Here is a 15971-nt window from a genome sequence, read left to right as displayed (position 1 = left end):
AATAAAAACTGACTTATTCAAACACTACTGAGGCAATCGACATACTAAAGGTAGGTCTGAAAGAGCCTTACAAAAAGTCTTGTTTTTCAGTATAAAAGTCTGACTTGAGCAAGGCCCAGGACTGTTAAAAGTCCTTCAGGCATCTGATTTTGTGTTTGTGAATGGTCATATTTTCCGGTTGCATAAACCAGCAGAAGTTCCCCATCATGTTGGGATTCCAGCAGCCTTGATATCTCTTCTCCATTGTAGAAATATCTTTATGGAACCGCTTTCCATGTTTGTCACTTACGTGTCCCAACTTGAGTGGGAAAAACTCAAGATGGGAATGTAAGAAATGCGCTTTCAATGACATTTGGCAGCCAAGTTGTCCATATGCTGTAAGCTTGTTGTCTACTAATTCAGCAGAGTTTTCAGCTCATCTGTTCCCAAGGAAATTCTGCACAAATGTATCCCAAGCTGCAAGGTTCAGAAGGTTGAGTCTGGTTCCGAATGTGTCATTGCATTAGTTTGTTGATAATAGGACCAGTAAAAATTCTGTCCTTTATTTTAGCCGCAGTTTTCCGTGTGCTAAACTTCTCCTTCATATACTGGAAACCATTTCCATCACCATCAAGTGCAATTACAACATTTTCCATTAAACCAAGTTTAATGTGAAGTGATGAAAGATAAACTTGTAGTGGATAGACCAGTGATTTGTGTTGTACATTGTACTGACCAACTGTGTGCTCGACTCTAAGAGGCCTCTGTCTCATTTTATAATGATTGTTGTCATCACAACTGTTCCATAGGCACAAGAAACACATCTGCTTTGTGTACCCTGACTGTAGGCCAAGCAGCAGCGCTACCACTGTCAGGTCAGCACAAACTTTCCATTTATGTTCTGAGTATTTGATCATTTTGCATGAATTCATCAGGAACATGTGCACCATCTAATTCCATCATAAGACCATTTACATCAGTACAGAAACAGACTTCGCTTTCCATTGCATGGTATGTAGCTAACTTGGTGTGTCGATGACGAAAGCGTAAAGTTTTGGTGCCAGACAGGTCTGTGCATGTCCATTAGAATATTTACAATATTATAACTTAATAGGCTACATCATGTTTTTCTCTCAGTAGCAAAATCATTGTTGCGCGGTGTTATATGGGCCTATTATTGGCCTCTATTATGGCCAATGTTGGGTCTTTTAATAAAGCAAAGACCTGGGGGCAATGTAGTCTCCTCTGATCAAGCTCTGATGACCCTTCGTTAAATTGCTGTTCCCTACCCCACTTTCACTTTCAGTTTGTTGGATGGCTCAAGTGTGGCGGGATCGCGGGAGCCATTCAACCTCTATGACAGCTGGGAGTCTTATGAAGCCATTCAAGCCTAGTTACATAGGCATGCAATCTAATAATTGCAGGTTCAAGACCCCTAGGGGTGCTGTAAAAATGTTTTCATATAATTCTATATAAATTTACAGCATAGCAATAATACTAAATAAATATGGTGTCCCTGCCATCGGAATAACCTGCAGAATATAGACAACATGTTATTTTGGCTGCACAGTGAATGCCGTACAAATAAAATCCATAAGAAAAAGTTGTAAATGCATTTATTTTCTAAATCCCCCGAATTCTACATTTGCAGCTTCCCAGAACATTGTACTGAACATTGAATGGTACTACAATGAACTACAATCTATCCCACAAAAAAATAACCCCTCGTACAGTTCTGTGAACAAAAAAATAAAAAAAAGTTATGGTTTTAGCAAGGTGGGGAGCCAAAAAGAAAACAAATGTCTGTGGCAGGAAAGGGTTAATGCTTCATGTTCCTTGTGCAATTTACTTATCTACAGTAAATGTGATGACGCATCCAAGAATCCAAGAGTAGGACATATTGACAAGGCTCACAGAGCACTAATAAATGCACTGAATTATAGGCTTTCTTTGTGCACTTTTGAGCATGTCCTATTTCCTTTTGAGTGAACCCCCTCCCCATTTACATGCATGCCGTGTTTGTTCATGGCGGCGACTTTTTCTTCCCAGAGAAAAAAAGGGTTGGGCATGTTGAAAGCCAACTGATTGATACTAGAGATGAGCGAACACTGTTCGGATCAGCCGATCCGAACAGCACGCTCCCATAGAAATGAATGGAAGCACCTGTGACACCGGCCGGACGCCGGCAAAGTCAGCGTCACAGGTGCTTCCATTCATTTCTATGGGAGCGTGCTGTTCGGATCGGCTGATCCGAACAGTGTTCACTCATTTCTAATTGATACATCTGCCTTCAAGGGAGAGTCCAGAGACCCCTATACTCATCAGGTTCCCATACACATCCAGGTTTATTACTTATCATTCTTGATCCTACCCCAAAGGGGATTAAAGTTTTTGTTGTCAGTAATTGGATAGATACCGCTTTGACATGAGCTACTGTAACTGCAGCTTTCATGGTGAACGTGTATTCTCTATAGCCTTCACATTCTCCAAGGAACCAATTATAGTATATACTTCCGAGTGTCTTTGTTTTCCCCATCATCATATTAAAATGACGTTCTACCTTCAGATTATGACAGAATTGCGTTATCTTTTGTTCATTATTAAAACTTAATAACATAGTCCAACTGTGGAATTAGTCGTGATTCTCCAATAGATTGGGAGGCCTCAGATAAACTAAAATCCCTTCCACCTTCCTACAGTCCATTAATAGGAAAAAGTGAAAATTAGATTTTGCTGCACACACTGTTTTGTGATCAAAGGAATATAGAGATTTATTTTACAATATAGTTAACGCCTTTTGACACAATGCAAAATATTGGCATAGAAAGACAGGCTAGATCAATTGCATATGACGTTTCGGTCCTTAGACCTTCATCAGACGCGATGTAGTGTGGTAGCAGGATCAGTATAAGTGTCAAGGCATGAGACACTTATACTGATCCTGCTACCACACTAGATCGCGTCTGATGAAGGTCTAAGGACCGAAACGTCATATCCAATTGATCTAGCCTGTCTTTCTATGCCAATATTTTGCATTGTGTCAAAAGGCGTTAACTATATTGTAAAATAAATCTCTATATTCCTTTGATCACAAAACAGTGTGTGCAGCAAAATCTATTTTCACTAGTATATTTGGGTCGAAGGACCTTTTTTCGCTAGCACCACATATAATTTTAGAGTGTGCGGTACCATTGACTTTTTTGCCCATTAATAGGAAAAAAACATTAGGGTGCATGTGGATGGATGTAATTCTGCAGTCTGTACCATGGCCACAAGACCTGGACTCATCACGGTCCGAATGACCAGATCTTAGGTCACCCTAGGGTTCTACGGTGGTCTCAGTTCTCAGTTAAAGGGGGTGTTCACTGTCAGACCAATATTGGGAGACAAATGCTATTGTTTGTGTAATAAAATGTTCAACAGTTTTCCAATACAATTTCTGTATCAATTATTCATGGTTCTAGATCTCTGTTTACTGTTATCCATTCTGCTTACTCCTAGTGGATAAAAATCAGTCCACAGTCATGTGATATATAGTCCATAGTTGTGTGATATACAATCCATGGTCATGTGCAGTGGCGTAACTAGGAATGCAATCGAAGATCCAGCAGCCACAATAAAATTTTTCAAGTCTTTATTTTAATCCAATGTAAAAAATTTATACAAAAGGGCAAACGGCATTCCCCGCCTCTGGTGTAATTCAGATCGCTTGGCGTTGGCTGACGCGTTTCAGAATAAACGTTCCTTAGTCATAGCCTGCTAGTCTAGGCTATGACTAAGGAACGTTTGTTCTGAAACGCATCAGCCAACGCCAAGCAATCTTCGATTGTTTCTCTACGTGGAGTGCTCTGGGCCGACAGAGCTTGGTTTGTCTTTTACACCGTGTGAACTAACCCTAAGACCAAAGTTATAGTGTAAAGCACCTACCACCCGTACCATGCGGTACGGGTGGGGCGCGGTACGGGTGGTAGGTGCTTTACACTATAACTGTGGTCTTAGGGTTGGTTCTTTGCCTTCTATGTATGCAATTTTCATATATGTCTCTCTGTTGTGCACTCTTACTGATGGGATATTTTATCTGCTTTGGAACTGCCACACTTGCAACAACATGGGAACCCTTATTATTTGACTGTGATATACATACTTTTTTCACCCTAAACCTATATACTATTTATTACCACACACCACCCGCCTTTTTGTGAAGCATTTACCCCCTGTTGTTTATGTGTAATTTATGTTTTCATATTTATTATCACTTAATAAAAATTGGCATTTTATTTATTGTGTTGCTTCTGTCCCTTCTTGGACATAGTCATACTTAGGTTCATTTTAAGGCAAAATCAGGGCATGTGATTTCTCTGAGCCGCTCTTCACTAGCTTTGAATTGCTGCCATTGGCAGAATGAATAATTCTGTTAAATGGTGCTATGGACAGGTCACCTGTGTTATCAGACCTTTCATCTTTTGGACTTGGCAAGAGCTACTGTGGTTAACAAAGTTTAAGAGACCACAGATTTCACCCTTTAACCCCTGTACAAGGATCTGGACTTTGCTGCTGTGAAGCCCGGGTTACTTTTGGAGAGTAATTGCCAATCAGTGGAGCAAACAGGCGACCTTGCAATAGGTGTTAATACCAGGTAAATAATAGATAAGTTGTTACAGCCAAGAGGATTTGAACAACAGATCCCAGAGGTGCAGATAAACAGATATACTGACACACCAGGGGCAAAATGCACTTCAGGCACTGGAGGGCATTCTAGGAGAAAAGTCAAAGCTGGGTCACAAAACAGAGTAAACAGTCCAACATCAATAGGATAGCATATGAGATTGTAATAAACAATAAGTGGAACAGAACCTGGTGCCAGAGTCAGATAGAAAACCAAGCACTTGGATTGGCAGCGCTAACCTTTCCTCTGACTCCTGACTGTCTGATCAGCTGGTCCGTTATATTGGCCGAGTGGCCTCATTCTGTGAGCACCAGGAATGGAAATAATCCAGCGCCAGCTCACAGGGTGGACACCACAGAAACGCAACTTTTTCTAGTACGTCCATTCTATGAGGGGCCACTGGACCCTTTCGACCAGGTTCAGGAGAATTTTTAGAGCGGAATTTCTTCATTTATTAGTATTAACTAATTTTAGCTGTAAGGGCTAGTTCACATGGAGTTAACGCGCGCGCATTCTGGCACGTATACACGTGTCAGAATGTGAGCGCTCAAAACAGATCAAATTCATTTCAATGTGTCGGCTTACGGGTGTATAACGCGCGTAATTTTGCTTATACGCCCGTAAGCCAACACGTTATACGAAAAGAAAAAAAAACCATTGAACTCAATGGCTCACCACATTTTACACGTGTATTTTTACACGTGTAATTTGTAGCAAAATGCACAGAGCGTTACTCCGTGTGAAGGCTAAAAGCCTCCCATTGATTTCAATGTGTAGCGCCCGTAAGCCGACACATTGAAATGAATGGGATCTGCTTTAAGCGCTCACATTCTGACACATGTATACGTGCTAGAATGCGCATGCGTTAACTCCGTGTGAACTAACCCTCAGTCTTGACTAAGACTGGCGGTGGAGGGATCATAAGATGATGTATAGGAGACCAATACTGTTAAAGTAGGGATCTGTGGGAAACATTGGGTCTCCTGATACGTGAACGGAGTTGAACACAATAATTGGTCGTATTCATTATTTCCTTAATCTCAAAAGAAATAATGGGTTTTAGTTTATCATTGGGAACTTTCAGTTTGAGTTTTTTTACCTTTAGTGAACACCCAAGCCTTGACCGGACTGATGTAGATTTCAATTTTGGTGCATGGGAGTGTGGCAGAATTATTAAGTGGATGGAGCCTCTTAAATATTCAGGAGCATCAGGAATTATGACTGGCGTACGAAATGCCAGTCTTAATAGATTTCCCCCAATGTTTCAGACAACTGATGCAGTCTCACAATGAATCGAATAGCAAAGTATAGAAAAGTTCTGGGAGAGAGCGGTACCAAATAACACACTGCTTACAAAAGAAATTAAGATTTGTAAGAGATGAGGGACTTTGAGACAAGACTGCTTCCCGACTCCTACCTGAGCAATGTAAACTTCAAGTATAAAAAGTTGATACAGGTCAGGCTGGGTTAAAATGTTCACATCTGCGCCCCGGTCTCCGTTTTGCAGGTTTCCGTTTCTTGCCCGAAACTGGACAGGAGACGGAATCCTGCAGTCATTTTTCAAACTTATTCATTTGAATGGGTTTGGAACGTGTCCGGCCGTGAGCGCCAGTGAGCGTTTTGTGCTCTCCGCGGCAAAACCGTTTTTTTTTTAACCGGACACAAAGTTGGACATGCAGGACGGAGATCGGGTGCAGGTGTGAACCCACCCTAAGTGAGAAATGTATTTCAATAGTAACTAGGAGAGATATCTGAAGTCCAGTGCTTGACTATCTCCAGTGTTTCCCATTGAAGTGATTGGAGCAGTGGTGCGTATTTCTGACTTCCCCTCCATTCAAAATTGGGTGCAACAAAAAACCCAGGTCTCATGATTGATGGGGGTTCTAGCAGTTGAACCCTCGCTGATCAGCAAGTTATTCCTTATAATATAGATGAGAGGTAACTTGTTCTGACTGAAATATCCCTTTAATTGTCTAAAGTCCTCTATGGCCTTTGGACCTCAGACAGAGACCTTAGCCCCCTTCTAACTCTAAATCAGTATGCATTCTTAAATCAGGAAGAGATTTTGCCAATTTTGAGAACCCTCTTAATCATTTTTGATGATAACTATAAGCAAAACCCAATAAGCTTTGGAGAATGTTTTGGTTTGAGCTCAATCTATGATGACTTGGACCTTACCTGGCTCCATCTGAAACACCCCTGAGGAAAAAGTGAATTCTGCTTGAAATGTATGGCTGTATTGATACAAGTTTAATAGGACATTAATCTAGTATACTATGTACAATAGGAAACCTTGAATAGTTTATGCTGTCACTTGGATTTTGTATGTGTAAATACTGTCTGAATTGTAATCCTCTGTTATCCTTTATATTGCTGATATTTCACCATGGAGTTGTTTTTTTGCTTTTTTTTTTTTTTTGCTGTGAAGCAATAGATGAAATGCCAAATGGAAATTAGCGTATTATTTCAATCCCATCACCTGCATTTTCTCTGAAATATTGACTTAAAATAGGGAAATTCTGTTCTTCCTGCGGTCAGCTTTCAGAAATTTGCCCCAAAGCGTTTGAATTGTGTTTTGATTTTTAAAAAAAGAAAAAAAAAGGGGCAACATGGTGGCTCAGTGGTTTTAGCACTGCAGCCTTGCAGAGCTGGAGTCCTGGGTTCGAATCCCGCCAGGGACAACATCTGCAAGGAGTTTGTATGTTCTCACCGTGTTTCTGTGTGTTTCCTCCCATTCTACAAAGACCTACTGATAGGAAAAACAATGTATATTGTGATCCCTATATAGGGCTCACAATTTACATAAAAAAATAAATAAATAAAAAAAAAGAAAACAAAATGTATATTTTATGAATCAGCATCTGCAATTAAAGGGGTATTCCCATGTACATAATCAGATCTATATTTGTAGATAATTAAAAGTTAGTTAAAAATTCTGGAGAGTTTTAAAGATTTTCTCCATCTGTCTTAGTGGTGACGTCTGTTGTCTTGATCGATTGCCAATGGATACGACCACAATGCAGAAACTTTCTATGATCTGGGAATTGTCAGAAACCCAGCCATGATTTCCTTACTGTACCCGGGTTATCAGGCAGGGACACTACATGTATCAGACGATATCCCGGCCACAATAAGGAAATCATAGCGGATTTTCTGACCTTAGAAAGTTCTTGCATTCATGGTCATATACACTGGCAACCGATCAAGACAACAACTTGTCATCACAAGATATTTAGAGAAAATTTTTACAACTCTGCAAAATGTTTAATTACTTTATATTTGCAAAAATGTTTAACTTTTAATTATCTACAAATTTTAAAATACTTGTGTCGTGGGAATACCCCTTTAAATATCTGCTGGTTGCTATTGGTAACAGTCAACAACCTGTTTACAGTCTCTGTTCGTCTGGATGAACCTGGCAGAGTCCTATTGCTTTCGTTAGAGCTACATCATTCAGATTACGTATTAAAATCCATATCAGGGCTCGTTCACATCTGCGCCGCCACTCTGTACTTCAGGTTTCCGTTTCCTGCCTAAAACAGAGGCAGGAGACGGAAACCTGCAGGACTCTTTCTCACCCATTCATTTGAATGGGTGAGAAAGCTGTCCGGCCGTGAGTGGCGGTGAACGTTTTATGCTCTCCGCCGCGAAACCGGGTTTTATAATCCGGACACAGAGTCGGACATGCAGTACTCTGTGTCCAGATTTTAAAAAAACGGTTTCGCGGCGGAGAGCATAAAACGCTAACCGCCGCTCACGGCCGGACCCGGTCTATGGTTTCCGTCTTCTGGCATGCAGAAGACGGAAACCATAGAACGGAGACCCTGAACGCAGGTGTGAACCTAGCGTCAGTATGTTTTTTCAGAATTTGTCAACTTTTTATGTATGTTTTTTTTTTTTTTTTCAATTCAAAACTTTATGGATTTTCAAAAAATATGAAGCGCAATAATAAGCAAAAACACGTAACAAAAGTAGGTAATATAAACAATACAATCCGGAAGCTGCCAAGTGAAAAACAAACCCCAAAACAGGAGCTAAGTCAGTAACTAAGTGTGTAAAGGAATAGGGGAAGGGGAATGACACAGCCCCCATACAGAGACTTCTGAAATACTCTTGCTTGTCAATTACAATAGAAATAAGTTCATATCCTAGAGAAAAAACTCACGATTCTGTAGAAATTTACTAGGTGCAAGGAAAAATAAGCTCTGTCGGCCCAGAGCGCTCCACATGGAAAAGTAATTGAAAATCCAGCAGCCATGATAAAATTTTCAAGTCTTTATTTCAATCCAATGTTAAAAAATCATCATCATATAAAAGGGCAAAAATGGCATTCCCCACTTCAGATGTAATTCAGATTGCTTTGCGTCGGCTGACGCGTTTCAGAACAAACGTTCCTTAGTCATAGCCTGACTCCCAAAAGAAACAACAACCCTTATATGGTGAACACACACATGGGGATGACTAATCTAATCAATCCCAACACAACACATATGAATAAAACAACAACAATGAAAACATTTATATAGATTGGGAACTACATTCCTGTCCGCATGTTCTGTGCGGAGATTTGGCGGCAGGCACACGGACCCCATTATAGTCTATGGGGATCCGTGTGCTTTTACTGCACAGCATTTGCAAATGCGTTTGGTATTCTGTTTGGGGGAGTCCCCATGCGGACTCCCTGAACGGGATACCAACGCAAATGTGAACCAACCCTGAGTTTCTCACCTTATTGAGTCACAAAATTAAGAAGTGCCTGATGAATTAGTATGAGAATACTGCTGTGTCTTCCACTGGCCAAGAAGATGTTCTGATACGTTTCCATTTTGTTAAATCCACTCCTGACTTTGGCTCAAAAAAACACGAACAAAAAACGCTGCGTTTCCGCTACATGGTGCCTCAGCCTAAAACATAGTATCAAATAAAAGCTCCTTATTTCGTTCCACCTGGTACTTGTTAGGCCCCGTTCACACGGGGCACAGATGACGGATTTTGGCCCTGATTCTGATGCGGGAAGCCGTGTCAGAATAGGGCCAAAATCCACCTGCCACGATTGTTGCGGCTTCCGACTGTCACGGCTATCCGCTCCGGAGTAGGCACAAATGAATGGGCCTAGTCCATAGCGAGCTTCCGCAAGGCAGACGCCTGAAGGAAGGGCAGTTCGCTTCTTCTTCGGGGCAAGAGGGGGTGGATTTTGGCGTGGAATCCACATCATAATCCGCTGCCCTCAAAATAGAGGTCTATGTAAACCGCTAGCTTACTTTTTTCCGTGTGCGCCATGTTCCCACTCATGGAAAAAAGTAAGCTAGCGGTTTACATAGACCTCTATTGTGAGGGGGCGGATTATGATGTGGATTCCACGCCAAAATCCACCCCCTCTTTCCCCATGTGAACAGGGCCTTAACTTGAGCTGGCTGGCAGCATGACTCTATCCACAGGTTACCTCACTTCTTTACAGTGGCGTAACTAAAGTCTTGAGGGCCCCGGTGCAATCTTTTATCCGGGGTCCCCTACCTCATCCCTGCAGTGAATTCTTGATAGTGATGGTTATTGGAGCTAAGGAGTTTAATCCACCTTAGTGTGGTTCGGGTAATCTGTGGGTCTCCTTTGCTTATGGGCCAGATGGAAGCTGCAATTTCAATACCGATGCCAGTGCTTATGGGCCCCCTAAGGCTCTGGGGCCCAGTGCTACTGCACCCTCTGAACTCGAGATCCTAGACTACTGTTGTATTAAGAGAATTTGCCACTTTTATTTTTACAGTCAACAGTATGGTTATTTGTGATGCCAGTAATATGTCTATAACTTTTGTTTCTAGACCTCTGAAGATTATGGCATTATCAAGACAAACCATACACTATCTCCAAGATTTGCTTTTGACAACAGAGGCTATGAGGGTAGCCTCAATGACCTCACCTACTCAAACCCTGATGTTACTTCAATGGTGGTGGAAATTATAGGAATGACCTGCCAGTCATGTGTACAATCAATTGAAGGAAGGATCTCAAAGGTACCAGGTGTGGTCAGCATAAAAGTTGACCTCGATCAGGGCAATGCCACCGTATGTTACATACCTTCTGAAATAACACCTCAGAAGATCTGTGAGGAAATTGAAGATATGGGTTTTGATGCCCACCTTCAAGAATACAAAGAACCTTCAACATCCTTGAAAGGTGCTCACTATAAAGAGGATGTGGTTAAAATTAGAGTAGAGGGTATGACGTGTCAGTCATGTGTCAATACAATTGAGGGAAAAATTGGGAAAATTCAAGGAGTTGAAAAAATAAAGGTTTCTCTGGCAAACCAAGAAGCAGTGATTGTTTATTGCCCACACTACATCCAGCCAGAAGATCTGCGGAAACATATAGACGATATGGGGTTTGTGGCTTCTGTCAAAAGCAAACCGGATCCATCAAAGCTTGGAACAATTAACATAGAACGCTTACAAAGTATCTCAACAGAACCCAAGATTACGAATACAGGCAACGCGAAGACAAGAACTATTCATGTAGAAGGAATGCATTGTAAGTCATGTGTGCACAACATAGAGGGCTCCATATCTGAACTTCCAGGTGTTCACAATATTAAAGTCTCTCTTGAGAACAAAAATGCTTTAATAACTTTTATTGAGGGCATGACAAGCCTATTGACTTTGAAAGAAGCCATTGAAGCACTTCCACCAGGACATTTTAAGGTTACCATTCCAGTAGATGATGAATTGAGTCCGGCTTTGAGATCAAAATCAACCATTCAGTCATCCGCTAAGGAAGGCCACAGGACCACGGCAAAGACCACTTTAATCAGTATTGGAGGAATGACGTGTGGGTCTTGTGTGTCAACCATTGAAAGCATGATCTCTCAAAGAAAGGGAGTACAATCCATATCAGTGTCTTTACTTGAGCGGATGGGAACAATTCTCTACACCCAGACGGAAACGAATTCTGAGGAATTACGAGCAGCTATAGAGGACATGGGCTTTGGTGCTACTATTATATCCGGTATGTGCGTTTTATTACTTCTTTTAGTATTACTTAAGTAAACTAGAATTATTGTACTTTTTAAATTATTTTTCTATTTTAAAGAGTGTAACCACGTCAGTTCTTAAAATGATATTCCACTAGTGAGTAGACACTTTTAAAGTGAACCTGTCGTGATTTCTGCTGCCCTATCTGATATGGATATGGTAAGAGAAGAGAAGATGAACTTTGAGATTGATTTGAAACAGGATTTCTGAGTAAAGATCAGAGTAAATCCTGACAGGACTCCTAGGAGAGACAGTGAGAGTCCTGTCCCGCCCACGCACAATGATTGACAGCTCCTCTGTATCGGTGCGTGTACACAGAAGGATGTCACTCACTTTATGTTGGTGGAGTAAGCAGGGCTTTCACTGTCTCGCAGAGCTCAGCTTTTCTTTGTATATTATTATAGAATATCAGAAATAACCTGACAAGTAAGGCTGGATTCACACTTGTGTTGGAGTCTCCTTAGAAGACTCTGCTGCAGAAACCACTTAAAATTGGTGGAGAGGGGGCCACACTGTGGCTCAGTGGTTAGCACTGCAGCCTTGCAGCGCTGGGTCCTGGTGTTCAAATCCCGCCAAGGGCAAAAAACCATCTGCAAGGAGTTTGTATGTTCTCCCTGTGTTTGCATGGATTTCCATCCCATATTCTAAAAAAGACATACTGATAGGGAAAAATGTACATTGTGAGCTCTATGTGGGGCTCACAATCTACATAAAAAAAAAAATTGGTGGAGAGATGCACCCTGCAAGGAGGACATTTCTCTCCACCAGTTTCAGTATAGAACTAGTGGAAGCCAGTTGGAAACCATTAAATTCTTTGAAGCCTGTGGGTTTTTGCATGTAACCACTTTTTAAGCAGCCAAACTCTCCATCTTTTGGGTCCCCATTTGTGAATATTATCTGATCTACATAAGTATTGTGATACTTCAGTGTCTCATTCAGCAAGGGGGGGGGGGGGCAGGAAATGAGACAAAGAGACAACCGGCAAACTGCTGAAACATTGAGATGGGAAAACTCCCTTAATAACTTCCCTGTGTACCCCCTGTAAATAGTGCCCCTTATTTATAATGCCCCAGATTTTTTCCTAATTAGAAGGTATAAAATATTAGTGGGGTTCCAATACCTGAGACCCCCAGGATCAGCTGTTTGAATGAACCGTGGTACCTGTGTAAGCACTGTGACCTCTTCTCTGTTTACATAGTGTCATTCATCTCATAGCGGCCATGTCATGTAACTACAACCTGGTCCTATACACGTCTGTGTGACAAGACTGTAATGACATCACATGGTCACTATAAACAGAAAGCGAGTGATATACACAGGCACCATGGCCCCTTCATACAGCTGATCAGCGGGGAGTCACTGATCTTTTATTGATGATCTATTCTGAGGATAGAGCATTAACAAAAAAGAGCTGGAAATCTCCTGAATAGAGATGAGCGAACAGTGTTCTATCGAACACATGTTCGATCGGATATCAGGGTGTTCGCCATGTTCGAATCGAATCGAACACCGCGTGGTAAAGTGCGCCAAAATTCGATTCCCCTCCCACCTTCCCTGGCGCCTTTTTTGCACCAATAACAGCGCAGGGGAGGTGGGACAGGAACTACGACACCGGGGGCATTGAAAAAAATTGGAAAAAGTCATTGGCTGCCGAAATCAGGTGACCTCCATTTTAGACGAATAGTGGATTTAAAATCCGGGTCATATAAGAATGTGAACTTTGTGACTATGAGACAGGGATAGCTGTACAGGCAGGGATAGCTAGGGATAACCTTTATTTAGGGGGGAATGTTATTAAAAATAACTTTTTGGGGCTCTATCGGGTGTGTAATTGTGATTTTTGTGAGATAAACTTTTTCCCATAGGGATGCATTGGCCAGCGCTGATTGGCCGAATTCCGTACTTTGGCCAATCAGCGCTGGCTCTGCTGGAGGAGGCGGAGTCTAAGATAGCTCCACACCAGTCTCCATTCTGGTCCGACCTTAGACTCCGCCTCCTCCAGCAGAGCCAGCGCTGATTGGCCAAATTCCGTACTCTGGCCAATCAGTGCTGGCCAATGCATTCTATTGGCGTGATGAAGCAGTGCTGAATGTGTGTGTTTAGCTCAACTACACCGGTGGAGTAGTTGAGCTAAACACACACATTCAGCACTGCTTCATCACGCCAATAGAATGCATTGGCCAGTGCTGATTGAAGCAGAGCTGAATCTGTGTGCTTAGTTCAACTACTCCACCAGCGTAGTTGAGCTAAACACACACATTCAGCACTGCTTCATCACGCCAATAGAATGCATTGGCCAGTGCTGATTGAAGCAGAGCTGAATCTGTGTGCTTAGTTCAACTACTCCACCGGCGTAGTTGAGCTAAACACACACATTCAGCACTGCTTCATCACGCCAATAGAATGCATTGGCCAGTGCTGATTGGCCAGAGTACGGAATTCGGCCAATCAGCGCTGGCTCTGCTGGAGGAGGCGGAGTCTAAGGTCGGACCAGAATGGAGACTGGTGTGGAGCGATCTTAGACTCCGCCTCCTCCAGCAGAGCCAGCGCTGATTGGTCGAGTTCCGTACTCTGGCCAATCAGCGCTGGCCAATGCATTCTATTAGCCCGATGAAGTAGAGCTGAATGTGTGTGCTTAGCACACACATTCAGCTCTACTTCATCGGGCTAATAGAATGCATTGGCCAATCAGCGCTGGCCAATGCATTCTATTAGCGTGAACTGAGTTTGTACAGGGGTTCTAGTGCACCCTCGGCTCTGCTACATCAGATTGCTACATCTGATGTAGCAGTGCCGAGTGTGCATCAGATGTGTAGTTGAGCAGAACTGGCTCAGCACTGCTAAGTCTCTGCATTCGCATAGGAATGCATTGGCCAGCCTTCGGCCAATCAGCGCTGGCTCTGCCGGAGGAGGCGGAGTCTAAGGTCGGACCTGAATGGAGACTGGTGTGGAGCGATCTTAGACTCCGCCTCCTCCAGCAGAGCCAGCGCTGATTGGTCGAGTTCCGTACTCTGGCCAATCAGCACTGGCCAATGCATTTCTATGGGGAAAAGTTAGCTTGCGAAAATCGCAAACTGACAGGGATTTCCATGAAATAAAGTGACTTTTATGCCCCCAGACATGCTTCCCCTGCTGTCCCAGTGTCATTCCAGGGTGTTGGTATCATTTCCTGGGGTGTCATAGTGGACTTGGTGACCCTCCAGACACGGATTTGGGTTTCCCCCTTAACGAGTATCTGTTCCCCATAGACTATAATGGGGTTCGAAACCCATTAGAACACTCGAACAGTGAGCGGCTGTTCGAATCGAATTTCGAACCTCGAACATTTTAGTGTTCGCTCATCTCTACTCCTGAAGCCTATGGCCCCACATGGCGTCCTGCAGCAAAAAAAGTGTTGCGAGAAAAACTACGGTGGTGACGCATCGCGTTTCTTCCTGCAGCCATTTGCACAGAAAGTTTGCAGAGGTCCACTTCCCCTCCCCCGCCAACTAGGCCACTAGTAATATCAATGGCCTTTGTCACTTCTGCTTTTCATTTTTTCTCTTTAAGCACTCATTTTTCCCATAAGTACATTTTCTGTATCAAAGAAACCGTTGAATAGAATTTTAACTTGGTTACAATTAATTTTTAAACAAATCAGTAATGCAGGTGAGTATAATTTTTTTTTGTAATTTATCTTTAATCTTTTTTCTCCACTCTTTTGCTGTTTTCTTTCTGAAATTCATTTTGAAATCAATCTTGTTAGAATAAGATGGAGTTGAAGTTCACAGAGGTGTAATATTACACTTAATGTAGAAGTTTATGACGAGGGGAAGGGGGAGGAGTGAAAAATATAGGCACAGTCAGAGTCTTTGGCGCTGAATGGGAAGTTTCTATATCACCCCAAGTGCTTTATTCACATCAGTACTTGTTAGTACTCCTCTATAATGTCCTGCATGACCCTGATGCTACTTCTGAGTGATAGTTACATGTTACTCTACTTTGTGCATGCACTGTATGGAAGACACCATAGCAGCTAGTCTTCATGTACTAGCTCAGGGAGAACTGAAAATTAGATAGACACTAACTGTGTACTTCACTCCTTTGGATATTGAATTTGCCTGTGGACTCTTTATAGGTTGATTAGTAGGGCTAATACTTCACCCAACTCCTCTACTCCAGAGATACAGATCCCATATGAGCTGGTTCCTTCTTACACCACAAAGCTAAATCTAATCATTTCCAGTAAAAGAAGAATGTTGGTTCAATTTCGGCATTAGTCAGGTGGAGGGACAGTAAACCATTTATTGTCTGAAATTAACCCT

At 42.2% G+C, this 15971-nt stretch overlaps 1 protein-coding gene across 1 annotated transcript in view; it reads left to right on the top strand.

Annotated features, from left to right (window-relative positions):
- ATP7B (ATPase copper transporting beta) overlaps positions 1-15971 on the top strand; it is a 45784-nt gene that overhangs the window by 4031 nt on the left and 25782 nt on the right. The window contains exon 2 of the mRNA XM_075265899.1: positions 10462-11641. Coding sequence (XP_075122000.1) covers positions 10462-11641 — 1180 coding nt within the window. The remainder of the gene's footprint in view (positions 1-10461; positions 11642-15971) is intronic.

Source organism: Leptodactylus fuscus, chromosome 2 (genome assembly GCF_031893055.1).
Source record: "Leptodactylus fuscus isolate aLepFus1 chromosome 2, aLepFus1.hap2, whole genome shotgun sequence".
Taxonomy (NCBI): Eukaryota; Metazoa; Chordata; class Amphibia; order Anura; family Leptodactylidae; genus Leptodactylus; species Leptodactylus fuscus.
This window is presented reverse-complemented; position numbering and strand designations above follow the sequence as displayed.